At 37.6% G+C, this 27,477-nt stretch overlaps 1 protein-coding gene across 1 annotated transcript in view; it reads right to left on the bottom strand.

Moving 5' to 3' along the window:
* Nucleotides 1–1,915: 1,915 nt before the first annotated feature.
* LOC104617674 (alpha-1,3-mannosyl-glycoprotein 4-beta-N-acetylglucosaminyltransferase B-like) overlaps nucleotides 1,916–27,477 on the bottom strand; it is a 26,939-nt gene continuing 1,377 nt past the window's right edge. The window contains exons 2-14 of the mRNA XM_010283051.1: nucleotides 25,146–25,286; nucleotides 23,077–23,210; nucleotides 20,865–20,911; nucleotides 19,353–19,466; nucleotides 17,975–18,050; nucleotides 12,829–12,940; nucleotides 11,780–11,910; nucleotides 7,311–7,418; nucleotides 6,228–6,421; nucleotides 4,086–4,164; nucleotides 3,887–3,965; nucleotides 2,491–2,603; nucleotides 1,916–1,942 (exon numbers count right to left, since the gene is read on the bottom strand). Of these exons, the coding sequence (XP_010281353.1) occupies nucleotides 1,916–1,942; nucleotides 2,491–2,603; nucleotides 3,887–3,965; nucleotides 4,086–4,164; nucleotides 6,228–6,421; nucleotides 7,311–7,418; nucleotides 11,780–11,910; nucleotides 12,829–12,940; nucleotides 17,975–18,050; nucleotides 19,353–19,466; nucleotides 20,865–20,911; nucleotides 23,077–23,210; nucleotides 25,146–25,286 (1,355 nt within the window). The remainder of the gene's footprint in view (nucleotides 1,943–2,490; nucleotides 2,604–3,886; nucleotides 3,966–4,085; nucleotides 4,165–6,227; nucleotides 6,422–7,310; nucleotides 7,419–11,779; nucleotides 11,911–12,828; nucleotides 12,941–17,974; nucleotides 18,051–19,352; nucleotides 19,467–20,864; nucleotides 20,912–23,076; nucleotides 23,211–25,145; nucleotides 25,287–27,477) is intronic.

The following is a 27,477-nucleotide window of genomic DNA, read 5'->3' as shown; positions in this document are numbered from 1 at the left end:
CCCTTTCAAAAGTCCCTCAAAAGATTTAAGACAGGAGTGGAGACACACCATTCAGAGAAATGAAGAACTGCACTCCAGTGAAAATCAAAATGGGTTGAATAAACTGTCATTAATATTGAATTATCTTGAAAAAGATGCTTTCTTCCCACGCAGGCATTTAACCCACTTAAGCACGTGTACAATGAGCCTGAGGTAGTCAATATTTTTGAGAATATGTTTTAAACCACATGAAAGTACTGAAGTGAAATTTCCTACCGAGGAGCTTGGTGATCTGCTACGGAATCTGAAATGCCTTTCATAGTTGTTTTTTGACTTAAGCGAGGGAAGGTTGAGAGGCACATGGCTTCTCTAGCCAAAGGATGTTAGGACAAGGGGTGATGGTTTTAAACTAAAAGAGGGTAGATTCAGGCTAGATACAAGGAAGACATTTTTGACAATGAGGGTAGTGAAACCGTGGCCCATGTTGCCCAGAGAGGTGGTAGATGCCCCATCCCTGGAAACATTCAAGGTCAGGCTGGACGGGGCTCTGAGCAACCTGATGTAGTCGAAGTTGTCGCTGCTCACTGCAGCGGGGTTGGACTAGATGACCTTAAAAGGTCCCTTCCAACCCAAAGATTCTATGATTCTGTGATTTGGTCCAAGAAATACATGTATGCATACATGTGTGTACATGTGTATCTACAGACACATATATATAGCACCACTGTATACAAACAATACTGGAGGTTATAAAAATATTATGAGGTGGTCTTTAAAAAAACACCCTTCTGAACTGTTTTAATGCAAGAAAATTAATTTCATCTTATTCTAAATAAAAATACTCTTGCATTAAGAATACAATTCTACATTAATGTAACCCATTTAATACAAATCCATGCAAAAGTGTACAGTGCAGCTTATTTCTCACTGTCTGCTGTTAGGATGCAATGCATGTGCAGGAGAATGAGGGCGCAGTCATGCTCCAAGTGCTAAGGAAGTGATACAGGAGTTCTGCACATTAACAGGTGGATGTTCAAGGTGGATTGTCATTTCCCAAAAACATTTCAAATGAGACTACTGTGGCTTACCTTTTATTTTCAAACTTATATTAAGTTTTGCCTTGTGACCAGGATTTAAGTATCAATACATACTGATTATCAAATTAAAGGATCCAAAATTTTATTTAAATACATTTTCTTTTTACAAAAATATAGTTACAGGTAATACCCTTATTATTTCCTGTAGTTAATTCAATGCACAATTCACTGAAAAGTTTTACAACCCTCCAAACAATACCTGTTTAAATTTCAAGTTATTCAGATGGTAACTTGTAGGCACTTCCCATTAAAAAAAACCAAAAACTAATCATAATTTATGCTACATTATGGCTGAAACACACTTCTGTTCAGTTTGAGGTCCATTTTCATATTGTTAAGTTGTTCCTATTTCTGTGGACTGCTCTAAATACTTGCAAAGAATATTGACAACTTTTCCTTCAGTTCTACTTTCCCTCCAAAATTGAACCATGTTCTTAGTCAAGTTGAAAACCGTGTCCTTAATATTTTTCAAAAATGTCCATATTTTTAGCTCTGGTGAAACACCATACTTTTATGCTTTAGTCCCTGAGACAGCCTGTAACGCCTTATCAATTGTTTGTAACAATATATATTGAATGTTGCCAAGCTAAGGTGAGATTTTTGTATATGACACCTTACTCAAGAACATTTTACAGAAATTAGTAACATAATCGTGTTCTTTATAGCTTTTAATATTCTTTATATAAATATTTAATAGCTATCTCAACTCTTTCCTAATACACAGTATTAAGAATTAAATGGGTTTGGATTTGTTCTTTTTACCCAGCCAGTTCTTTGTTGCTGTTAGCCTAGTTTTCAAACAATCTGTAACAAGCGACACATCAAAAATGTATTTTTTTTCAGTTTTCAGAAGTCTTGATAAGTACCTGAAAAAAACCAAATATATTATTTTCTAAAATCTGCAGAAGCATTGCCTAAAGCATTAGCTTTTCCCTCTTTCCAACTATGGCTATAGTTTACGGCTGCAGTAATTCTCTTCAGTGACTTCTGCTGAATATTTTCTACTTAGCAGTTCACACACATTCAGACACTTGGGAGAAATCTGAAGAATAAAAAAATTCATACGTTCATCTGAAAATGTTTGTGTATTATAATTAGTAACCAAGATGGTGACTGAAAAAAGCTAGAAAAGCCTCCCTTGTCTCCTTTGGTTGGTTTGTTTATCACAACCCAAATTCTAGTGGCTATATTTACAGCACTGAAAAACAGGAAAATCATCCCATTTGAGCATTTCCAGCACTTTTTCTGTTAAGTAAATTTAACTTCTCCCCTGAATAATTAATGTAATTCTCCACTCGTGTGAGTTTTTCTACACAAAATCTGATTCAAAATCAAATAAAAATTTATGATTATCAATACTATATGGTAGGAAGAACTGAAACTCATTTAATAAAGCTTTAATTAAAATGCTTACCTCACTAAGTATTGCCCATACAGGAGAATCAGAATTGACTGATAAACGAATAGCCTGTATTTTTCCTATTGACTGATTGATGCTGCCTTCTGCAATTCCATTTTCAAAAGCCCCTAAATAAAAAAATAAAACAAGACCTGTATAAACATATATTAGAATGAAATGCACTTCCAAGTGAACTTATGCAAAAGCTCTAAATTAGAAATTATAAATTAACTCCAGGGATACAACATTAGGGAAAAAAAGTCTTTTGGAAAGAGTCAAACAATTAACAACTGAAAGATAAAGCTGTAAACAAGAAGAAGGATTCATTCTTTCAGTTACAGCAACTAGGAGCTGGAGAAGAATACAAGAAAATAAAGAACCTATAGCTACAAATGTTAAAAAATAAATTCAAATACGTTAGTAGTGACCATACACATATGGCACACATGGTCATGTTAAATAATCTAAAAGAGCTTCTCTCAGAAGTATGCTTATTTTCAAAAAGATGCATTAGGAATCATGGGACAATTCTGATACAGTTCTTCACAATGCTTTTTAACTAACCTTGTTAAACTGGCGAGAAATCACTGCAGAAAAATGAAAAACTCTCATCCCATGTATGATACTCATTTCCTATCAACTTGCCTGTGTAGCTGTGAGTTGCTAGCACTTCAGTTTGGATCTCTAATTAGGGCAAAACAGCCACGAGGAGGTGGGAGAGAGGTGCCAATCAAAGCGAACAAGAAGCACTGGTGAGGTGAGAATGGTTCATTGGGAGAAGAGAGCAATTCTGTAGTAGAAGAGACAGAAGAAAGTGGCAAGCAAAGCAGATCTCCCAGTAGTCCGTTGTTGTTCACATAGTGGCATTTTAGTTTAGGTAATAGTAGAAACCAGGCCTTGGCAAGCATGTGAAGAATTTGCAGTTCATTTAAGAGAAGTCACAGCCCACTGTGAGGAAGGAAGAAGGGGCAGCAGGGGTGGGGGCAAAAAGGGGGAAGGTGCATTGCGTTATGCTTCATCTTCACTTCAAGTTCATGCTGCCATAATCATAAGAACACACAAGTTAATGCTGTCATAAACATAAGAAATCCTCTTCTTCAGCTAAGGTTGCAAAATCCAAACCAGAATCAATTATCCTATTAAGACCTTGCAGAGACTGCAGTTAGTTTTTCTTCTAATTAGATGTCTTGGCTTTTGCCACTGCTGGTAGGATTCTTCATTACTTAAAACAAGATCATCGTTGGTCAAGCTTCATACACTGTAATATGCAGTAGCGCAGAGAGTTTCTTTTCCTTACTAGTTCATCTTGGAATGTTGTGTTTATTACAGAGTTAGTGAAATTCTCAAATGCAGAAACATTTTATATGTAAGAACAAAATTTCTGCTTTTGAAGTGACAATAAACAATCTACCTATTTTTAAATATCCGTCCTCGGTTGCTGGGTAGTTAAATTTACTTCCATTGTCAACCAGTTCTTTTCTTAGCATTTCCTGTAAAACATAAAACAATAAATTCTCCAGATATATTTTCTAACGCATGACATTCTATGCTGAACATCATTCTTAAAATAAAATAGCACTGTGTAGTACAGTTGGAAATGAGAGACTTACATCAGCTGGCAATACTTCCACAGTAGTGTTAAACAGTTTATCACCAGGGTGCTCCATGTTTCCACTTCTGAAAAAGTACCTGATGATACAGGTGTATTATTTCCAGGTATTTTATACTTTAGAAAACTTTTAGGGAAGTAATTCTTTCCAGTTTCAAAGGAAAGTTTCAAATACCTTTTCTTTAATTAGTTGTGGGCTATAGAGAACAGAAATAGGCATTGAAACTTTCCAATATGTGACCAAACCATACTAGAGGCTTTTTATTTCAAACAGAACAAGCATTAAAACCATCTTTCTCTGGAGCCACGAATGCATGTGTTCCCCCTTTTCTAGTGCTCAAGTTCCAAATAAATTAACTTTCCAGGTTTAAACGGCTAAGGAAAATCTGCTCTCTGATCTGTTCCTATCATCCTAAGGCCGAGGTGGGATGGGCTTCTGTAATGCAATGGCAGCAAAATCCCTGTTTCTACTAGACCATATGCTACATGCCAAGAGAATCCCTCTTTTTATCAATACTCATCAACTCAGGTGCTTCTAAATAATGTCCTTTATAGCTAATGAGCAACAGAATGAGAATCCAAGCAAAAACACCTATGAGATTTTAAAAAATGAAATAAATCCCTGTTTGGTTTTAAATTTCTAGCATTGGAGTTCTTAGCTTTTTAGATCCAAAAAGAGCTAAGGAAGCTTAAAGCATCAACCACCCTCTTCTGGCATCAAATAATCAAGACCTAAGACGGCCACCAAATGTTACAGGATTAACTATACATTTTCACATGTATAGCAATGTGATGGGGCTGGGACCCTATCTAAGTTAGCTTCATCCAATACAGCTTCCCAGTAACAGGAAAATTTAAAAAAATAGGCTACCTATGTTTCCCAAAGCATAAGCCAGTTAATTAACACTGTTGATCAGAGAACACCAGTGTTTATTATAACAACTGTCATTTAGTTGTTATCATCTCACTAGAAGGAGATATAGACCTGTTTTCTTAGATTTTTTTTTTTTAATAAATGAGAAATCTACAGTCTTTGCAGAAATGGAAGCCTCTTAGTTTGGTGACCAGTTTTGGCAGGAACTGTAACAGTGAAGGAGTTTTCTCTCTGAATATCGTTACAGAGATCTGGTAATTATGGTAATTTGTGTCAGAGACCCTCTCCTGGAACTGTATTTCTTGCTCAGTTAGTTTTAACTCAGATCTGTTCTCCAATCTGACACACTAACCAGGCAGGACTGCTTCTTTTTGATGCCAACCTCAATTTGTATTGTTCATAGAGTAAGTCCTGAAAAACACTTCTCTATCTTAAGCTACAGGTGTCTCTTCCTTTCAAAGATGCCCAATAATGTGAAAACAGAGAAGATAGTTTCATCTTTTAGAATGAGAAAAACATTCAAGGTGGGACTTGCCTGTAGATCCAAACACGTGAAGATAGAAGTCTGTCTGTGACCCAAGCGTTCAAGCTCTCATTACATGCAAGGGAGATATACTCAGTACGGTCAGTGAAACTTAGCAGCTGACTCAGGTGACCAGAGAATGAGATGAATAGCTGTCTAGCTTCCACTGACTGTATCAGCTAGATCTCTATCTGTCATGTATAGCAGGAGCTTACACACCTTATGTAGCCATCTCTACTGTAAACTCCTACATTCAAGTGTCTGAACCTTCAACTGAATCCCACCTCTATTAGTTCACTCGTCATTATTTCCCACAACAGTGATATTTTCGCTTCACTTTCATGTACACTCGTAAGTGTCTGGTCTGGGACATGGCCTTTGACTTGACATCATGCAAGCTGACAACCTTCTGTTGACAACTACAGAAATAAAGCTTTCATTGACTCCATTGATGAAATTCATTAGTTAAAAACAAACTCCTTTGAGAATTATTGTGAGAGAATATAAAATATTTAACTGAAGGAATAAAAGGAAAAAAAAAATAGGAAACTCTCCAATTACCAAGGAAGAAATGTATTTCAGGAGGGGGATTCAAGAAGGGGAGCAGATAAATAGCAAATAATGGATTTTTTGTCAGTAACAAGGCTGTGGTTTATGTGAACAGTTGAGCACTGGTGATTTTGAACAGACTCATTTCCAAACTGGATACATGTAGGCTTCCATATTCCGTATCATGAAATACTTACTTTTCAACTTTCAGTGGATTTAAAAAGGTGAAGCTGATGTAGTCCCCTGCCACTGGAGCTGAAGCCCAAAAACAGTCTTTTCCTTCATAAATTTTTTCCAGGGTATATTGCTGGTATATACGTAGGCTTGTATGCACTTTTGCAGGTGGATTATTATGTGCTTTATGTAGTACATTTTTGCCAAAATCTTTATCCTGTTGGATATAAAGAAATGTAATTTCACTATATAATGAAAAAAAAGTGCTCCGACATCTTGAATTACTACAGGAAGCTATTCCAGAAAACAATTAGTGTCAAAAAATATAGAACATATTTCTAATAAAAATAGAATATTCATTTCAATGTAATCACTAAGACTCAATGTTAGAGTTTGTAGACAGAGCTGCAGTGATTATTTCTCAGTTGCCTAGATTTAAAAATAAACTCCTCCACAGCAGGCTATTTCATAGCCATGTCTACTATGCCTTCTGCCAGAACATCTGATATTGGGTCTCTGCTAAAGGCTACATGAACCTCTAGTCTGATCCAATACAGCGATTTGAATGATCTCACAACTAGTCTGAATGGCACCATCAGGACATCCCTGAAGTCTCGTGCTTCGTTGTTCTTGTCCTTATCAGATACATAGTAGATCCATTGTTTGCCCTCCAAACTCTCCCTAAAAATCTATGGCTGTCATGATAGCCACACCCTTGTCCTACCAGTACACCTTCTTCTTCATAGTCCCTCATATTGGGATTGTGGACTATTTGGCCAAAACAAACCATCATAGCCGTTTGTGTTTGTATGGTGCAGAGCACATGAAACCTTGTGCTGTGAAGAGGGTTCCTACATGCCATGAAATGCTACAATGACTCGTACAAGTGTTCAGATTAGAGGTTCAAAGATGTTTGTGCAGAAGCAATGTGCATCACCTGCAGTTTAGATACCAGATCAGTATGCTCGTCCAGATCTGTAAACCAACGTTCTTGGATACGGAAATGCCACCTAATGCCAAAGATGCAATGCTTGAAACTGACTGGAGAAACAAGTCAGAACACAAGCATATAATTTAGAAGTATGGCATTAATTTCTTGTCCTTACTTTCAAATTCTGTATCTTCCCAGCCAATGATGAATAAATTCCCACATGCTGAAAGAGAGATGGTTTAGCACGGATACGTAACTTTGCCTTTTCCTTTTCACAGTGTATCTGGAAAGAAAGTAAAAGGGAGTGAAGTTTTATTTAAACAGAGGAGAGACAAACGAAGTTCCATAAGGCAATTTAATTATGTAGTTGAGGGTATGGGTCCAGGTTTTCTATGCATATATAAATGAGTAATCCTTAAATTAACAGTCACCTTATTTCAAATACACTGTTTCTAGACCTAAACTCGTAATTCCACTCATGGTGCTATGTAGATTTGAAGGCTCAATCACCACTAGTTCAGGGATTTCTGCACTGTATACCAGTGAGTACACCTCAGAGTGACCAAAATGGACCTCAAATCTGAAACTGACTGGGTTTTTTAATTTTATTTTTTAAAAATTGTAAATTTTTGCAAATTTCATTTCAACTCTTGGCCTTGCCATATCATTCTAATTAAACTATTTTGACCAAAATTGACCTTCTTGAGATAGATTCTGGTTACATTTCAGTCTTTATCATTTTGGCTCTTCCTGCTATGTTTGAGAGGCTTATAACGTACTATACTATAACTTATGTATCTTTTATCTTATAATTACATAAAGCCCTTAGATACTGTAATTCAATCCTGATTTTCCAGTTTAGTACACTTTGTGACATCACATATACCAGGGAATTAAATAACTGTAATTGGTACTAATTTCTGAGTGTCTTGATTTTTGAATGATAGCAAATTACTTCTTTAATTTTTGTTCTATATCTATAGAGAATCATAGTTTGATATAATAAAGCAAACATGCTACAATAATGAGATATAATGAACCATAATGCCACAGAACAGAGCTAAAATGAGAATCCCTAGGTTCTACTCTCAGTTCTGCCATGGAATTATTGTATGAGTTTGGAAGATCATTTAACTTCTCTGTATCCCAGGCCTCACATCTTTAGATTTGAGAGGATAACGTGTTTACCTCTTCAATCAAGTGCTTTCAGTTCTAGAAAAGAAAAATATTACATAATATACCAATGTCTTCCAAAGCTAGAAGTGATAAAGTCTTCACTCAGCTGGCTTAAACACCAGGGGATTTATGGTTTCCACAGAAGTACTAATTAAAAGTTCAAAACCACCTGGAAGGCTATAGAAAGAACTAAGTATTTTTATGTTTGTCCACAGCAGATGTTCAGCAAAACAATGTAAAAACACAATACATGCAAACTGATCTGTTGGCAGCTGTTTCTTTGAAAAGCATGCTATACTTTTGCTAGAAGAAAAATCATTATAAGAAAATAAACTTGTGATCTTTCTACTGACATGGTTTGCAGTTCATCCCCTGTAACAATGTAGTCTCTAGCATGTCTCCTTTTATGCTATGGCAGCACTACCAAAAGACTACTTCTGGTAGCAGCTGACGATAATCAGTAGCACAGGACTGGTGTGGTCATTTGTGCAGAAACTGAGATGAGGCTCCTCACTGAGTCAGGGCTCCCATCTTTGCAGCCTGCTAGTCCCCACTACACTTGATAGATACATGTCACTGCATATGATCACAGAATCCTAGAATGATTTGGGTTGGAAGGGACCTTTGAACATCATCTAGGTCCAACCCCCTGCCATGGGCCGGGACATCTTCAGCTAGATCAGGTCGCTCAAAGCTCCATCCAACCTGACTTTCAACACTTCCAGTGGTAGGTCATCCACAGCTGCCCTGGGAAACCTCTTCCAGTGTCTCACTACCCTCACTGTAAAAAATGTCTTCTTTATGTCCAATCTAAATCTATCCTCTTTCCATTTAAGACTGTTGCCCCTTGTCCTGTCACGACATGCCCTGGTAAAAAGTCTTTCTCCATCTTTCTTCTAAGCCCCTTTCAAGTACTGGAACGCTGCAGTAAGGTCTTCCCAGAGCCTTCTCTTCTCCAGGCTGAACAACCCCAACTCTCTCAGCCTTTCTTCACAGAAGAGGTGTTCCATACCTCTGATCGTTTTTGTGGCCCTCCTCTGGACCCACTCCAACAGGTCCATGTCTTCTTTGTACTAGGGACCCCAGAATTGGATGATGGTTCATAGGAGGTAAAAATTATGACGTTTCTGAACCACACAGAGATCTGATAGCTCTGATCATCACAAACTACCTTTTCCAAGCCTGTGAGCAGATGTAGCTGAATCTTGGTATGTTAATACTCAGCCGAGGCAGTAAACGCGTGCCAAACACTCATCACCACAGGATGGCACATAAAAGCCACAAGCAGCTGCCCCATTGACCCTCCTGTGAGGCACAGCATGTGGTCACTCAGTGACATTCTTAGAGCTGCTTGGAAAGGGGAAAGTGCGAGGATTTCTGTCAGCTTGCCTTCTCTGGCGCCTGTAGGAAATTCCACTGCTTCAACCTGTCAAGCAGAGGAGGAGCAGCAGCTGGGATCTCTGTCCTTCTTCCAGCCTCCATTTTCTGCATTCTCATGAATAGTCCCAGCAGGTCATGCCACTGGTCATTCCCACCCAAGGGTAGCATTTGAGTGACTTGTCTCAATAGGTTTTTGCTACCCACAGCAATTGAAATTGCAATTGCAGAAGTGAAACTCACTAGAAACCTGCTGGTACCACTCCACTTTGGCTTGGCCGGAGCAGATTCGCACGAGCTGCCTGCCTGCCTTTCAGGAACACAGCTTCATTTTAGGTATGAGTCAGGTCTTAGAAGCCAGAATAGTCATTTAAAAATAAAACGTTTCATCTATAGGATGGAAGTTGGCACATGTTAGACAGATCTGGAATTGATGATGTTAACCTAATAGTATCTCTTTGTAATTCTGTTATCACAGGCAGGCGAGAACTTAAATTACAGGTCTTGAGGCTCACTCTAAGTCCTATAAGCTGGCCTAACCCATGGAGTAGGATTTCAAAGCTTACTCCTATCCGTATGAAGTGATGTGCTGGGATAGAGTTAATTTTCTTCCTAGTAGCTAGTATGGTGCTGTGTTTTGGATTTGTGCTGAAAAAAGTATTGATGAGATAGAGATGTTTTTGTTATTGCTGAGCAGGGCTTACACAGAGTCAGGGCCTTTTCTGCTTCTCACCCCACCAGCAAGCAGGCTGGGGGTGCACAAGAAGCTGGGAGGGGACACAGCTGGGACAGCTGACCCCAACTGGCCAAAGGGATATTCCACACCATAGACGTCATGCTCAGCATATAAAGCTGGGGGAAAAAGAAGGACGGGGGGACGTCCGGAGCGATGGTGTCTGTCTTCCCAAGTAACCGTTATGTGTGATGGAGCCCTGCTCTCCTGGAGATGGCTGAACAGCTGCCTGCCCGTGGGGAGTAGTGAATGAATTCCTTGTTTTGCTTTGCTTGCGTCTGTGGCTTTTGCTTTCCCTGTGAAACTGTCTTTATCTCAACCCATGAGTTTTCTCACTTTTACCCTTCCGATTCTCTCCCCTATCCCATCAGGGGGGGAGTGAGCAAGTGGCTGCGTGGGGCTTAGTTGCCAGCTGGGGTTAAACCACAGCAAGTGGGAATTAAGTCTCCTCAGTGGCATAACTAAATGTAAAACCAGGGACCTTCCACTATCCCCAGGTGTCACCTCTGCTACACAGCAAAACTTGAAGCTTGTTTGTTCCACTCCCCTCCATCTCCTGCTCCACACAGCTCCTGTCTCTTCTTCCATCTTTGTCAACACAAAAGTAACATGTGCGAATGCCTGGAGTGGGGACTGGCTACACTAATCATATAAAACTCTTGAACCTTAAAAACCAAGAAGGAGCAGAAACTCTGGTCATTCCTTCATGGCACAGTCTGTTATACTAGAAGAGTCTGAGCAGTGACCAGCACCAAAGACTGGTGAGAGAAAGAATGCAAAGGGACATACAGAAATACTTACCATGTCATTGGTCTGTAGTGCTAGAAATGGCACCTTTTGCAATTCAGCACAACTCTTTCTTCAATTTTCAGTGAAAAGTATCATTTAGTTAGTTTGATCTACATGTTTCCCTGCATTTTTTTTTTTTTTTCTGGCAAACAGTCAATTTTTTTCCCAGGTAGTAAAACATTTAAAGCAAAACAGTTAAGGTCTGCTTCCTAAAAGAAGGAATTGGTACACAAAATTCAGAACAACTCATTGTAAAAATTGTATGCTTTACTGACTTTCATATTAGAAGGTCAGCAGGAGGTTACAAGAAGTGATAGTCCACATAGGCTTACATATTCAAAATTTTCTTTGCTGCTGCAGGGTTGCGTATGTGACCAGCTGCAAGCAGATGTGAGCTTGTGCTGTCCATGTTCTGAGCTGACGGAGGTAAAACAGTTCTGGTGTGCAGACCTGTCCCCACAAATTCCAAAGTAAGTCAGGTTTGAGAGGTTTCTATTCTGCTTTTTGAAAATAGTGTTTGAATACTGTTTGAATATTACTTACGTTTATAAATGCATAGACATACTTACTGCATCCTTTTCTGGATTGCACACTTTAACCCAGAGCAGGTGGTCTATAAGCCAGTCTATGGGCTTATCTCTATAGAACATGAGAAAAAATTCCACTATGAGTGGCAGGTCTTCTGATTTGAACAATTTTCCTGAAAACAAGACAAGAAGTTACATATTCAGATATTTTTATTGCTATGCAAAAATCACCAGCCTGTTTACTCCAGCCTTAAACATATGGAGGTAATTCTGATATTTATTGGAAGTTTTACACAGACTCCATCTGTGGAGATTTTCTTATCCTCCAGCTTGTTGAGATTTTGAAAAGATTTCCATTCCATACCTGGATATAGTCTCACATGGTCAACCAGTTGACTAATAAAGCATGCAGTTATATCCTAGTTCCAAACACAAATCTGCCAGTCATCTGTATCAGTGTGTCAGATGAAAGAAAGTCTGAATAATTCCTCAAAATGCTAGACATGCAATTTCACTGTCAATACTATACTGAATATCTTTAAATTAAGACCTAGAAATGAAACATGGTGCTTTTAAAATACTATCACTGTTTATTTACTTCTCTTGCTATTTGTATTAGCAGATTTTGTTAGATTTCTTTGTTTGACCTAACGCTTATAAGGTGTTATCACAAGTAAATTGTATTAGAACCAAAGAAAAAATACAAAAAGAAAATAATAAAAAACCTTCCCTGTGATATGGGATGCATGTTCTTCTTTACAACAGAAAGGAAGCAGATTTTTTATAGATTGTTTAAATTGCATTCTTGAAAAGAAGACTACCCTCTACAGGGGCACATAGTGCCCTGAGGTGGAACAATTTGCTTCTTATGGGAACCCAACTACTAGATCCTATGCTGAGGACACTCTGCATTAATAACACAGTTCTAGAGAACACAGAAAGTAAAAGACTTTCAGTGGGAGCTTTCCTGAAGAACCAAGGCAGTTTTGGTATGCGAGTCCTTCCATGCTTTAAAATGTAATTCCAAGTGAGACCCACTCAACCTACACAGCTCCAAATCCAATCAGCCCTGCTGAGGTCTTAATACTTACCAATAAATCCAAGCTGAGAGAACTCGAGAATCATCCACTCTTGGGACTGTTGAGCAGCAAAGTTTTTTATACTTTCAATATAATCAGGTTTGGCTATAATATCATCTTCCAGCTGGGGGAAAAAAAAAGGCAACAAAAAACAGAAGGCAAGTGGTGGTGATGCTGCCACATGTAAGTGATAACTGCATTGTGTTTGACTGCTGTACAGTGTGTACTGAAGTTGTGCCAAACTACAGCGCATTTCTATTTAGCTTCTACATATACCTCTGTTTTGCTATCGTTCGTTAAATATTTATTTACAGGAGCGACTATACACCATGAGTGCTTCTCACTTTTTGAGACGAGAGGACTACGTTAAAGAGATCTCACTCAAAAGAAAACATTAAGCAAAAAGATAGAGGTTGCGGCAGAAGACAGCAGGCAGTCTGTACTGAAGTTGTATAAGCATTGATAAGCAGCAGGAGCAAATTGTTTGAAAAGAGAGGCATCTAAAGCAGATGGTTAAAAGCTCTGTAGAGTAGCCTGGGCAGACTTTGTTGTACCTAAATGGTGACAGAGAAGAACTATGGATGATTACTGAGACGCCAGTAGAAACCAAGATGTTTCAGTGAATGCTAGTCATGAAAGAAGGAACATGCTGTGAAGCACACTGAAGGACAGGAATACATTGAGCTTTTGAGGTGTTGTAAAGGCTGATACGGAATACAGCAGTAGAGGCAGCTAAAGGATACTCAGAAAAGGAGACTGACTTCCATCAAGGAAACGGGAAAGGCCTTGGCTGCATTTTTGCATGGCTTTCAGAGAAGAAAGAGGGATCTGAAAAGCCAGAAGCTGTTCCAGTTATTAAAACTGAGGATAACGAGTCCAAACAGAGGTAATGACACAAAGGAAATAAATGAATTCCAGAAATAATTAAGCAGCAAGTAATTCAGGGTTTGAATTTGGTATGGGTGTGAAAAACACAGGAAGAGGAGGCTAAGCCTTCAGGAAAATGTTGTTGGGGTGCAGTGTAATGATACCGTTAATTTGGTCTATCTGCTGTACTGCCTTGGCCCTGGTGCTTGTCCAGTGGTGCTGGAATCTGATTCAGAAAGCTAAACGGCTAGAAAATGAATGCTATGAGAAATGCACGGTTTCCTGCTGGTTTTGCGTCCTCAACTGACTCAGCGCAGAGTCAGCAGCAAGAGCATGAGAGAACAGGCCACAGCTTTTAGCTGAATTTGGCCATTACTACAAAAGTAGGGCTGGTGGGGGAGAAATGCGTTGTCGACAATGAGCCCAGGAGGAAGTAGAATGAAATCTGAAAGAGAAGATTAAGAGATCTGTTTTGACCCTGTCAGCTTTTGGTGATGGTAAGATAACAAAAAATAGGTGGAGATGAACAGATCAAGATGAATGCTTATTAACAGATTCTGAGATCTGGGGACTGAGTTGAGGTGACAGTTATGCAGAAGAAAACAACAAAAAAAACCCCAAAACATCAACTGACAAGAAATCTTCTGTAAAATTAAATGAGCTAAGAGGATTATCCAGTAGCTGGATGTAAAGGGAGAAGAGCAAGGAATCAGTGTCAGAGAATCCTTAAAGAGAAATTGAGGGGCACCCAAAAAAGGATGAAAGGCAGAGAGAGGAGCATCTCAAAAACCTAGTGAGACCACCGTATTGAGAAACACTAGAAGAAAGCATACAGAAGTAGTAAAGATGAAAAATATAGAGGCTGATGCAAAGTGGGTGTGAATGTGGTTACAAACGGAAAATAGTTTTACATAGTGAGAAGTCTGAAACAGAATTTTCTGAAGCTGACAGTTAAAAGTGAATATTGGGGAATGTAGTTTGATATCCTATGTAGCACAGGCCATTAAAAGTTGTTTATTTAGCCCTGTACTGAGCCCCGTAATTTGTGTTCAACTAAAGCACATCTTCTTGAAGAAGATCTGCCGATGCCTAGAGATTCCAGTATCAGTTCTTTTTCAGAAAGGTATACTATATGTAATTATCCTGAACGCTTAGTATGTGGTACCCAAATTCTAATTTGAATTTTTCTGGCTTCAGATTACAGCCACTTCTTTTTCATATGCTTTTACCTACCAAAGGAGATTACGCAGTGGCTGTACACAGCTGGATCAGGAAGTTTAAGATATGAACTGTCTACTCCATTTGCCCCATCGCCATGAGAAGGCCAGCAGAACACATGATTGCAGCTGATTTCCCTTCACTCATCAGTACTTTGGGATGAAAAAAGTTATGTGCACAATAGCAAGGCTATGTAAGTTTCTTAAATGACAGACAATAAATGGGTTTCCATTTGTTTTTCTTATGTGGGCTACCTGTCTAAGAGAAGTGAAAATAAAGAAGCAACAAAAAAGTGGTAGCATACAGTGGAAGTGTAGGCATCAGACAGGAAAGTATCTTCCTTTCTAAATTATAGTAAGGTATTTTTATATTTTGAAGACTGTTAAGCTGAGAAATCTTATTCTCTCATTTTCCTACAGAAAACAAAACTCCAATAGTTCATTCCGTAAAGATCCTGTTTTGTTTTAGGTTTTTTTAGTACAAGCATAAGGAAAATTTCAGCTAAAAATGCACTTTCATGAAAGTTATTCCTTTTAGGGACTCTACTAAACAACAGGCTTGACCTAGAGTCTAGTGGGGGAAAGAAAAATAAGTCAATACAAAGACTCCTAATGACTTCACTGAACTATTGCTCAGGCCTTAAAACCATTAGAGAAACACACAAGAGAAATTATAATAATGGTGTACAGATAAGTGCTGCTGGCAATATATATTACCAGTATGTACATATATGTTACATATATAATAGGCTAAGCTCCCCCAGCCTCCACAAGGAAAAAACTCATTAGGTGAAAAAAGCATAGCAGTAGTTCAGTTAACTAAGTTTGATGTTTATAACGGATTTTAACTGAAGATAGTAAAAGATTTATTTAATGCTTTATTTTTGGTTCACCTGAGTGCTAATAGAAAACACTTCCCAAAAACTGCTGTATCCAAGTTTCTCACTTTGAAATGTTTAATCACTTCAGAATAAACTAAGTCTACATGGACACAAAGAACAAATGCATCTCCTCACTACTAGATTGGGCTTCAACTGCCTGCTTTTATGGCTGTGTAAGGTCCCATTATCTTGTCTCTGACATTATTACAAGTGTCTCAAGAGGCTCTGGTGGACTCCAGGAAGTATAGTGAAAGTGGAAACAAGTATTTCAAAGTTTTATTGATTAAGAAAACAGTAGGAGCAGTAGCTGGTTCAGGGAAAAACAAACAAACAAACAACAAAAAGCCAGGCAAAGTAGAAGAGATGCTCCGAATAAAAGAGGTGAGATGGCTGATGGGATTTATTATCTTTTTTCAAAGATTATGTTTCATCAGTACGTGAGGTTCATCCACAGCGTAACCCCGTTAGCTTCAATGGACTTCACAAAGCTACTTGCTTAAATCCTGATTCAGCAGTATCCTAGAATGAGTGTTTATGTGTTTATTCAGCTAAGATCTTGCCTGGCTCATGATATCATGCAGACATCAAGAGTAATTACATATGCTTATCTTCTTTCAAAATTCAAAAGTTAATATCAGTCACATAAATGATACTATTCCTGACAAAACAGTAAATAGTCTAAGCTAGTTCAAGTTTTCCCTAAGATTACTGAAGTACACCTTTGTACCAGGCTGAAAAAAGGGATTTTTCAGTTATTTGCTTTCCATTTAATACAAGGCTTCCAAATGGAGTGAGATCATGCCTAACTTTATGGCAGCATGTGTTCCTTCTTTTCACCTGTACTCTACAGAGTATTCTCAGGGCAGACCAGCATCTGTGCTACAGAAGCAGCTGCAGACTGGACACACAAATGAAGAAGTGGATATACTAGGTATGAGGGAAGCATAGTTTTTTTTTAAAGAAAATTCTGAATGCAACCATAACTACCACCAGACCATCACAATTCAGGCTTTGCTCCAAATAATGCAGCTCAGCCCTTATATTAACATCCCAGATAGGAAAACACATATTCTCAAATTTCTTTAAAAATACAAATGCATAAGTATGTAATTTCCATGCAAACATGAGTGCTTGGATATAAGGGACATTAAGTGTCTGGCAGCATGCTTAACATTTCCCTTCACCATGTTTCCCACGCCTTAATGCTCTAGTGCACTTAGTAAACTTGGGTACCGTTCTTAAAAATATACAGAAGTCACAGGAAAATACTTCACTTTCCAGTAAACCTTAACTGTTCAATAGGCAACATTTTTCTTTGTCCACCTGAGTGCCTATGCCAAATTTGAGAATGGAGCATAGACTCCTGAGTAGCCAAGCTCCAAGGCATTTGTGTTAAATCCTGACAAGAACTGTACAAGGGTGCCTGCTCTTGCGGTCTTCTCTTCTGCTTGTGGGAATCTTGTGATGTACTTATGTGATGCAGAGTTCGAGGCTTGTTCAAGCAGGAAAAGACCCAGGAAAACTAAGAACTAAGCAAAATGCTGTTCTGAGCTTTTTTTAAAACTGTTGACATTCACGAGCTACATGAAATTTTATGGATCTGTTCCATTATGGAACAGTCATGATAATCACCACCAGAGATTCCAAAATTTATCATCTTTATGGAGTGCAAATTAGCACAAATGATGGCTAAACCTAAGCCTGCATGCATGGAGATCTTCTTAAAGTGTAACTCTCTACATTTTCTGGAGATCTGTAACAACTTGGAGTTTAGCCTTGTCTCCAGTATCACAATACTAGTATGCTTCCCTATGTGCAAGGGTTTTTTGGTTCATTGTGATCTGGGCTATAACCTGGACCTACCACCACTAATCTGTCTTGGTGCACCACGTGCAAACACATTAAACTCTGACTTTCTTAACCTAATCAAATAAGGGTTTCATGCTTCAGTTACCTTGCTATTCAAACTCACAAATGACAGGAAGGTACAGATGGATTTAATCAAATAGTACCTGTCTACAAGATGTATATAAACACAGAAATATGTGGATGCTTATAAAAAGCACAGGCAAAATACACAGAAAATGACAATAGATTGCTGGTTTTATTGAGGCCTTTAAAACAAATTAAAATTGCCAAAGCTAATAATCAGTACAGATATATTGCAGCTACTTAATGATACTGTGAACATACCTGTAAATAAAATGTTCCCTTAGGTTGGGCATACAGCATTAAAAAGCTATAATCCAAATTCTGTTTAGTTCTCCACCTAAACATAAGCAGCAAATTCCGATAAGCTTTTTTGGGGGGGTTGCAAGAGTTATTTCTACAAAAAACAGCATTTCTAATGCTCTGCATTTTTTTCTCTACAGTAAAATTGTAAGGTTGAGCATTCTAACTCATTATTAAGAGAATAAAAATTCCTCTATAATCAGTGTAAACATTTGTAAATAATTTGACTTTCCTATAAAAGTTAACATTAACTAAACAAAAAATTTTGATCTGTATCAATGCAGCCTGAAACAAAATGTCTAACAAGTACATTCAAGTCAAATGACTGAAAGATTCTACTCATTATGTTACGAACAGTAGAGATCAACACACAATAGTTATTTAAAGAACTAAAATTAAGTGGTTTTGCTGATCAACAGCACAGGAAACGGGTTGATTTTCAGGTTTAAATGTAAACACAGATTTTTTTCTACAAAGTACAGTCTCTCCTTTTACCAGAGGATAAAGCTGATGTTTGATAATCAATGCTAAAAGACTAGAGAGTAATTTATCAGTATTTAATTAACATTAAAGTGTTTTGGATTTAAATCTAATAATATTTGAAACTTAAGTATTAGTATGTAAACATGTTTATGTTCTAAAAGATATAAGGTTTTTCTATAAACCCAATATACCTGCTTCCATACACTTGATGATTTCCTTCAACCTAATCTCTTGGTACTGCAACTGTCTTGCTGCATTGTTGGGGTAGCTTTTAATAAATTAGTTATCGTTGACCAAAAGAAAATTATTTTCCTCCAATAAATCTATGTTGTTAGGTTATAATCTCCATCTCGGTGAATTTGGGGCACATGAGCAAATGAAATCACCAGTTAGGATATATTATTAACAGTAGTATAAAAAGTCCATGATCACCAAGTTAGGCCATTAATTAAACCCACAGTAGTTGTTACTAGTTAGCTAAGGGGCCACATGGGGTTTCCTTTGTGTGTTCACAGAGCCTCTCCCTCATCTGTCACATAAAACAATTCCCTGTTTTTTCCTTTACGACCAGATAATCTAACCTGTCGCCTCTTGGCATTATCCATGTGGTTTAAAACCTGTGGGACGCCTAGAGTCAAGACCCAAAGGAGAAGCCTTGGCTCTCACCCTGAAGCTGTTGTTAAGAATAGCTTTTCTCAAGACCCACTTGTGTAGTAATTTTTTTTAAAAAGTACACTTGAGGTCCATTAGCTCTGAAATACAAAACCATTATCAGTTCAAACAATGTTGGCTTTTGCAGAATTTTCCATTTAATACTCTTTAGCAAAAGTTCTTAGGTTTTATACAGCTATCTTACCTTACTCTGTCCTCTGAATCCCCAAATGTTTTCTTCAGGTTGGAAAGATCTGGATAATAAGAAGCAGGAGGAGAAATAACCTCTAGGACTCCAGACTGGACTTCTCTGGGGAAGCTGTGAAGAGAAGGCTTAGTGAGACCCCATGCCTCAAAAAGCTCCCCAGAGTTAGGCCTGCTCCTCCATAAGTGGAATTCACAACTCTGGCAAAGAAACTAAGTCACATAGATTGTAAATTAGGAACCAAGAAGGGGTCTCTGACAACCGTCAGAACACGCAGGACTGTAACTCATCAAAGTCACAGAAAACACTGAAGAGAAGTGCGTCTCAGAAATCTAGCCCCACCTGCATCTATAGATGGTTGCCAAAATGCAGCAGTAATTCACAACCAAATCCAGTATCTAGAACTACACACAACTGTTCCCCCTTACATGAGAGCCCCTAGCTTCCTTACCCTTGCTCTAACTATAGTTCCACATTCTAGCCAAACTGATACTGTCCTGGAGTGGGGGTTTGGTATGGGGAGTCTGGGTCTAGTCTTTTTAAGCCAAGTTAAAAACTCATTGAAAAAAATGCATAATAAACTTTGGGAGCCAAACCTGGAAATCAAATCTCCCTCTTCCTCCAGAGTATCTTAAAAAAATAAATTAATTCTTCAGTTTTTAATAGGTATAGGATCACTGAAATAAGGAGTTTTCAGAACAGAGTTCCCCATTTCCTACGCTTAATGGGAAAAAAGCTAACAATAAAAATAAAGCACATCACAGTACAACCATGCTTATGAACAAGAATCTCAGTCTCACCGTGTAACACTGACAGAGCATCTACTCTGCAGTAATATTTTCAAAAACCATAAATAAAAAAAATAAATTATCTAAGTGCTTAAGTTGCTGTATGTATCGTACCTTGTGGTGCTCAATGGTACTGAGGAGGACTGCCTCTTTACTTTGTCCTAGCTGCAGCACTCCCAGCTTGGTACGCTATACCCCTGCTTGGAAAGCAGCTTTTGTAACACAACATAAATCTACCAATGAATGTACTTTTTCGCCCTCGTAAAAAATGAATGTATTTTTTTGCCTTCATGAAAAAGAGGCAAATGAGGAAACAAAAACACCTAGAAAACATGACAGACATCGGAATACATTGCAGGGCTGTGAAGTCAGTGGGGACCTAATACATGTAGCCTCCGATGCCTTGAATTGCATCATTAATTTCATGGGGAAAAGACTGAGGTTCAAGTAAATATTTATCAGAGGCTTAAGTTGAGACCTTGCCTGATTAGTTAAAGCATATTTATGATATAAGAAAAGGAAAATAAACTGATATACATCCTTCTGTTCTGAATTTCACATTGTGTTATAATACACATATTAAGAGTGGACCTTTGCCTCATTTCTTAGCAGTTCCATTTCCGTATGGTAGAGTTGTAATTTATTACTGAAATGTTCAAATTCTTTCCATAAAAGCTCAAAACATATTTATTAGCTGTTCAGCGTTACACTCTATGGGACTTACCTGGTTTTAACACTTTCTGCAACACCGTTAACATATTCTGCATTCACCTAAAGAAAAGAAGGGGGGGGTCATTTCAAGTCACCCATTTTTGTATTAAGCAAAATTTTGTAGGTAATATTTACATGCAAAATCTTAATTTTTATTCTCCAATTCTTTTCACTCCAAACAAAAGCAATATGTTATAGCAGCATTTCTACTAAAGGCCAGTATGGGATTTTCAAGCAAACTGAACTTTCAACGTAATCGGAAGTAGAACTGAACTATCTCCAGCTGTAGTTTCTGCATTTTGCTTCTTCACTGCTTCTGCAGGAGGCTATTTTCTGCATAAAATTCTGTTCTACAGCTTTCATTTATACCAGAAAAGCACAGTCATATAATTGTCAGTAAAAACTTCTGTTTCAAATCAATCACCCAAAAATCACAAAAGAGGCCTAAGGCTGTTGAGAAAAGTCACCTAAGTAAAATTTTCTAAAGCTAGTAATACTTGACATTTTTATTTAGAGTTTCTTCCTAATATAACAAATCTATGCCTCTTAGTCTGGAAATTTTGAGGACATACTTATTTTTATAAAACAGCAGCAATGAATAAGTTTTAATGTAGAAAACACATCTGTTAAGTATATTAAACAGTGCTAAGTTTTATGGATTTCGAAAGCAATGTAATACCTGTCTTAGCAGTTCTGATTTTTTTTAATACACAAATAATCATTACCAGCTATATATTAAATTTGTAATAAGTAAAAAAGATGCAATGTGATAAGCAAAGAACTGTAATAAGAAAAAAATACCAATAGCTTTAAAGCTCACTTTCAGTCAACAAGTTACTCTGACTTAACCCATGATATAGACATTTAACTCAATCTTCTGAAACTTTCTGGGAAAAAGGGCAGTGTGAATTCATGATCAGTGAACACATCTGCCCGCCTCTCATAATTAAATGTTCTTATTACCACTCATATCAGCACGATCAACCTGCTCTAATTTACTGCATGGCTGAAAAATGGAAGCCACGAGACCGTGACGTTGGGCACAGGAGAAAGAGGAGAGACTGATTCTTACAAGGGCAGTTTAATCCTAAATTTGCTGAAATGGACTATTACTACAACTACAGCTACTGTTTGTTAAAAGCGCCACATTAGGACTGCCCACAGCGGGAAACTGTACTATTTGCAAGTTAACCCTTAAAAACTCAAAGAACTCTCTGAAGCCGTAACAGACGGTTTATCTGAATGGCAGCTGGGCAAAGCTCATCACTGCCAGGGCTCTTCATTGGGAAATAGCAACTGTAAAATAAGTTCAGGTCCTGAAAATTATGCTGAAGAGGAACTACAGCCAGTAAAATTTGGCCTACATACTTATAGTTGTGATCCAAACAGAAAAGTGGAAGTCGTGACCTAACTTAATAAAGTGAACTATGTTCTGTTTGACAGTATTAGAGTTGCAAAAGCTGCTCTGAGTGATGACTGAAATAAAAAAGGAAACTTTAACGGTTAATGAAAGGTATGAAATTTAATGTTGTTTATGGAAGGACACAGAAATACAAAGAATAAATATGAAGTCTGAATAATTGCATGGTCTTTTTACCCCCAAGTAACTATCACTAGCTAATTCCCTTCTGCTGCTCTTTTCCAAAGTGATTTTGGAATGATAAAAAATTTATTTACCCCTAATGTTTTACCTTGAGCACTGTTTACTCTCCCAAACATGGAACCATTCAAGTCTCTGAACAGTTTTCTTTTTCACAAGAAATGCCAATACACATGCAGAAGGCAAGGCTCCAGCATGTCAAGGTACTTTGCAAGATACACGATATCAAAGCAGCAGATAAATAATCTGAACTTTTGTTATGACTAAGTTTAATTTTTTCAGGTTCTATGGAACTTTTCTGTGGAGGTTTCACATTTCATTCTTGAAGTAGAATACTTCCAGAGATAAGCAATGAGCTCATATGGTTTTATTTGAAAATCTGACTGCAACAACGGTGTTTGTAAATGTAACATGACTTTTTACCCTTCGATCATCTGAGTGTAAGGGTTTTTTCCACATATGAACAGAGGCACTAACTGCTCACTATCTCCTCCAGCCCTGAAGAAATCCCTCCCAAAGGCCTAGCTAACAGTATTTTGCAGCCTCTCGTATACTATTACCCTAAAGACATGAATTTCCATATTGTCTTTCTATCAGCATACTGCACCTTTCCATGCAAACTTACCTCTGCTACAAAGATGATTATTACACAGTCGTTCTTCTGCTCTTCAGAAAGACCGTACAGTAGGGAATGCAGTGTATTAATCAGATAATGTTGTTTTTCCCTTTTCACAGTAGGAATACCCATCACCAGTGAGACTGCAAAGAAAGAAGTCCACAAGCCATATAATTTTAAGTCAGGTAATGGGAAACTGAAATTACATTTTAATTTTGATGTGACCATGAGACTTGGTGACAGTTAATATTCCTACAGTACTGTGACATCATTTGCTTTACTACCTGGAAGGAGAGATATCTCCAGCCAAGTTAAGGTTAGAGGTACCTGTGTCTGTGTCATAAGCACGAGGTCTACACTGTGTAGACTGTCAAGATTTGAGAACTTGGAGATATTGCTACCTCTGGCAAACACATAGGTATCTGCTATTGAGTTCCAAAAGTGGGTATTGCAAAATAAGTGCTAGCTCTTGGTATGGAGTTGAAGATCTGAGCAGTAACGTGTTAAACACACTGCTTTACTGAACAACTTGTCACAGGAGGTGAGCACTGTGCATCTCAGAAGGGAATCCAAAAATAAAAATCTCAAAATTCTTTCTGAGCAGTTTAAGTTAGGTGAATCCATGGCTTTGACATAATCAATAGAAGAAAGGAAGTTAGACATTATTATAAAGAACAGAACTGAAATTCTCTGGCAAAGACTCCACTAGTAGCTAACGTGTGCTATATTACATCATTAGATTGTAAGCAGGACCTCTCTTTTTTCATTCATGAGGGCATTACTGAAGTCAGTAACCTAATATGGCTCAGTAAACTCATAGAATTCTTAGTCCTTGCAGAAGGACTTAGTCTTCTTGCAGAAGAATGGAGAATGCTTCCCCCAGTCACCAAAACCTCGTGAAGCTGGTACGGAAGTGGCAAATTTTGAAGGAAATGAGTAGGTGCAGTTAGTGATTTGCTCCAGACTTCAACATTTCTGCCAGCATCAGCTCAAAAATGCCAAAGTTCCAAGGTTCCTTTCCAGCACAAACCTGCTAAACCACTGGGACTTTGTTTGGTTTTACAGGCTGAAGGTCAACCTGTACTTGTTAAAGTGTGGCCTTGCTATTGTGATTTTCATGTACAAATAAATGAAATTAAACGTGCAGCAAATGCAGCATTCCTTTAGTATGTATTACTTTTCTCCCCCCCCCACCCCGCCCCGCCTTTTTTGCTTGCTTGCTTGCGAATATATCTGGGGTTTTGTTTCTGGTTCTCTTGCAAATCATCTTGCTGACTACCTGTGGTCTTTTGCATACTCACACTGACCTGTGGGCTCATAGATCTCACTCAGAACCACAGCACTACTCCAGTAGAACTACTGGCCCGTGTCACGGGCACGGCCAAGTAATTTTTTAGTTACAACAAAAGTGCTGCCAATGTTTCTTTACAGAAAATCACCCTAGAGAAAAGTAAAATTTCAACAAAATACAAAACTCAGCAAAATAGTTGACTAGTTCCTTATTTGCTTATTGCTTTTGAATGTTCTTTTTACCTATCACACAACAACTAGGAGAAGATGTAACTTAATAATTTGTCCTATAGTTCACTGGAATTCATTATGAGTTGTGCAGGTGTCAGCTGATTTCTGACGTGGATGAAAAAGTTACACTGAAGATTTATTAATATTCTTCAAATGATCCCATCACCTTTCCATTTGCTTCTAACTTTAGCAAACTTTGTGAATTACAAATTCTCCCTGGCTTCCTTACTCATAGTAATTTTGCAGGGAAAAAGAAAGTCAGCTAATGCACCTTTGCCACATGAATCCGTGACTAAGTACAAAAATAATACTGGTTTTCAGTTATGACTATTTTTTGTTGATATTTGAAAACGTTTATCAGAATACTTTGTGGAAGACGTGAAATTGGGATGGGAGTGGTAAAAGTGCTTTTGCCATCCCCATTAAAATTTATGCAGTTTGGCAACATTATAAAGTTTAGGGAGAAAACCCTCTCTGAACTTTGAGTATGCTTCATTGCTAGAATTTAATATAAATTATAAACAAATAGAAAATAGAAGCCAAACTTTATTTCCTACCTCCAGTTCTCTGTTGCCCAAAAATAACATTTGGGAAAATGGCATCTTCATATTCTCGAAGGTGAGGTAGATAGTAGTACACGTTTGTAAGATGCACGGGCAGTTTTCTGGTGAGGTTTAACACTTTCCACTTCATATCATCTTAAAGAAACAACAAACCCATATATACACATAAAATAAAAAGCCAGCAGTAAAGCCTATTATTTCAGCTGTTTTCCTCAACTGAACACTAGCAGATTACCACACACAAGGTTATTCAATCAGAACTATTCCTCAGAAGTGATTATATGTCATATATATTACACAGTAACAGTAAGCACAGTTAGCAGTTATTTTAAAAGTAGCAGGAAAAAGACTGGTTTCTTTTTTTCACAGTTGGCAAGCAACTTTTTAAATGAAAAGAAACACAGATTCTGGTTAATAACCTTCTTAATTACTTAACAAACTTAAATGCTTTCCCCAAAACGTAACACATGGTGGTTTTCAGGGCTCAAACAGAAGTTCTCAGGTTATAAAAATTCCTATGGCAAAAAGGACAACCAGATCCAGACCTTTAAAAACTATCAGAGAAACAAAAGACTGTGGCAGATAAGAGAAAAGGAGGGAATTTTTATTTTTTCTTTACTAGTTTAAAATAAAGAAGAAAATAGTTAGACTATTTATTCATGTTGAAATAACCCATGTGACCTTATAAAAATCCTATTTTTTTAAATAAGCCATATAAAAACCAAATACAATTAATTTACTAATTTATCTTCCTTGATATAAACATTCCTGAATGTCCCAGTGGTTGTAAAAATCCGTTAAAATAAATTTAATAAAAACCTGAACAACCTAATTCTAAAATCATTATAAAATCAATTATAAGCTTGCAAAAAAACCTATGCTTAATATAAGATAGCCACGGTGGCAGAGATGATATGCACCATGCAATTTAAAAAAAAAATATTTGAATGGATTAAAATGAAGACTATATTTATGAAGAATAGCAAATGGTCTTTCTAATATTTAAGAAAACTGCTTGGAAACAAAACTGAAGATCACTCCAGACTTTATTTACCAGTTGTCTAAAGGCTTAAATCTTGCTTTCCTGACACAGGCAGCATATGGCTCTCGTACTAGAATTTTGTCTGTCATTCTCTGTTGCTGAATTCTTCTATACCCTACTAGCTACCTACAATGTGTATGTCTTCTCGCCCTGAAAGAAAAAATAAATCTCCTATGAATTTATCTAAGATAATTCATACTTCAGTGAGTGCCTCCTCCAGACACTTTATTGGTTGAGCAAAGAGGCTGGTGCTAGGGCACTTTGTGCTACTGGAACACCACCTCAATTAGTTTTAGCCAACAAAATCATGTTAGCAGCCTTCCAAGCTGCAGAAAAATGGAGACTCTCAGTTTCACAGTCAGCAAAGCAACAGAAGGTTTATTGACTTAGATGGAAAGTTATTTTTCCTAAGAAATGCATCCAAGACAACTCCCCAAATTTACCACCCTTCAATGTGACTTAAAACAAGTCTTACACATGACCATCATCAGCTTTGTTCACTTGGCTTAGGTCGATGAAGACAGAGGCTTACTGAATGGGCATTATTTATTTCAAGTTTTTCAATTTCCAAAAGATATTCCCAATAAAAATTAAGACTTGACAGAGACTCCTCACTCTACAGAAAACAGTTTAAAAAAAAAAACCAAACACAACTAAACATGTATATATGTCCAGACATTTGTGTAGGAAAGAGATACCCACAATTCCTCCCACTCTGCTTTGCCATTAAGTATACTGGAATTTTGCTGCATAGAAACTTTTTTTTTTTTTTTTAACTTTTAAAAACTACCTTCATAACTCTTCAAGGACTTTCCATTTTTATTTGTAAGTACTACCTATCAAGGGTTGGGTAAGGGACTTCAGTTTTCCTGTGTACAATAAACTTTTTCATTTTTGTTGTACAATAAAACTTGGCTGAAATGGGATGCAGAAGAGTAAGTAAAAATAAAAGAAAAACTATTCAGTGATTTTAAGCAATTTCTGCTTTGAATCCTGGGAATTGACAGCTTTAATACTGTCTGATATTCAGCTGGCTCCAAAAAGAATGAATAGCAGAGGGAAGGGGAACTTGCACTCTCCTCTATGTGCATTAGGCAATAACTCTCTATGTGCATTAGGCAATAACTCTTTGTCCACAGTATGTGGGGCTACCGGTAGCTGACAACATGGTCTCTATTCTAAAGCTTGGAAGGCCACAACCCTGCCAACACTCAAGCATCTGTTTATACAGTCCCACTGAATTAAATTGAATAAACAGACCAAAGAGGCAGCAAAGAACAGGGT

Source organism: Phaethon lepturus, unplaced genomic scaffold (assembly GCF_000687285.1).
Source record: "Phaethon lepturus isolate BGI_N335 unplaced genomic scaffold, ASM68728v1 scaffold46252, whole genome shotgun sequence".
Taxonomy (NCBI): Eukaryota; Metazoa; Chordata; class Aves; order Phaethontiformes; family Phaethontidae; genus Phaethon; species Phaethon lepturus.
The sequence above is the reverse complement of the archived record's forward strand: the minus strand, read 5'-3'. Positions and strand labels throughout refer to the sequence as shown.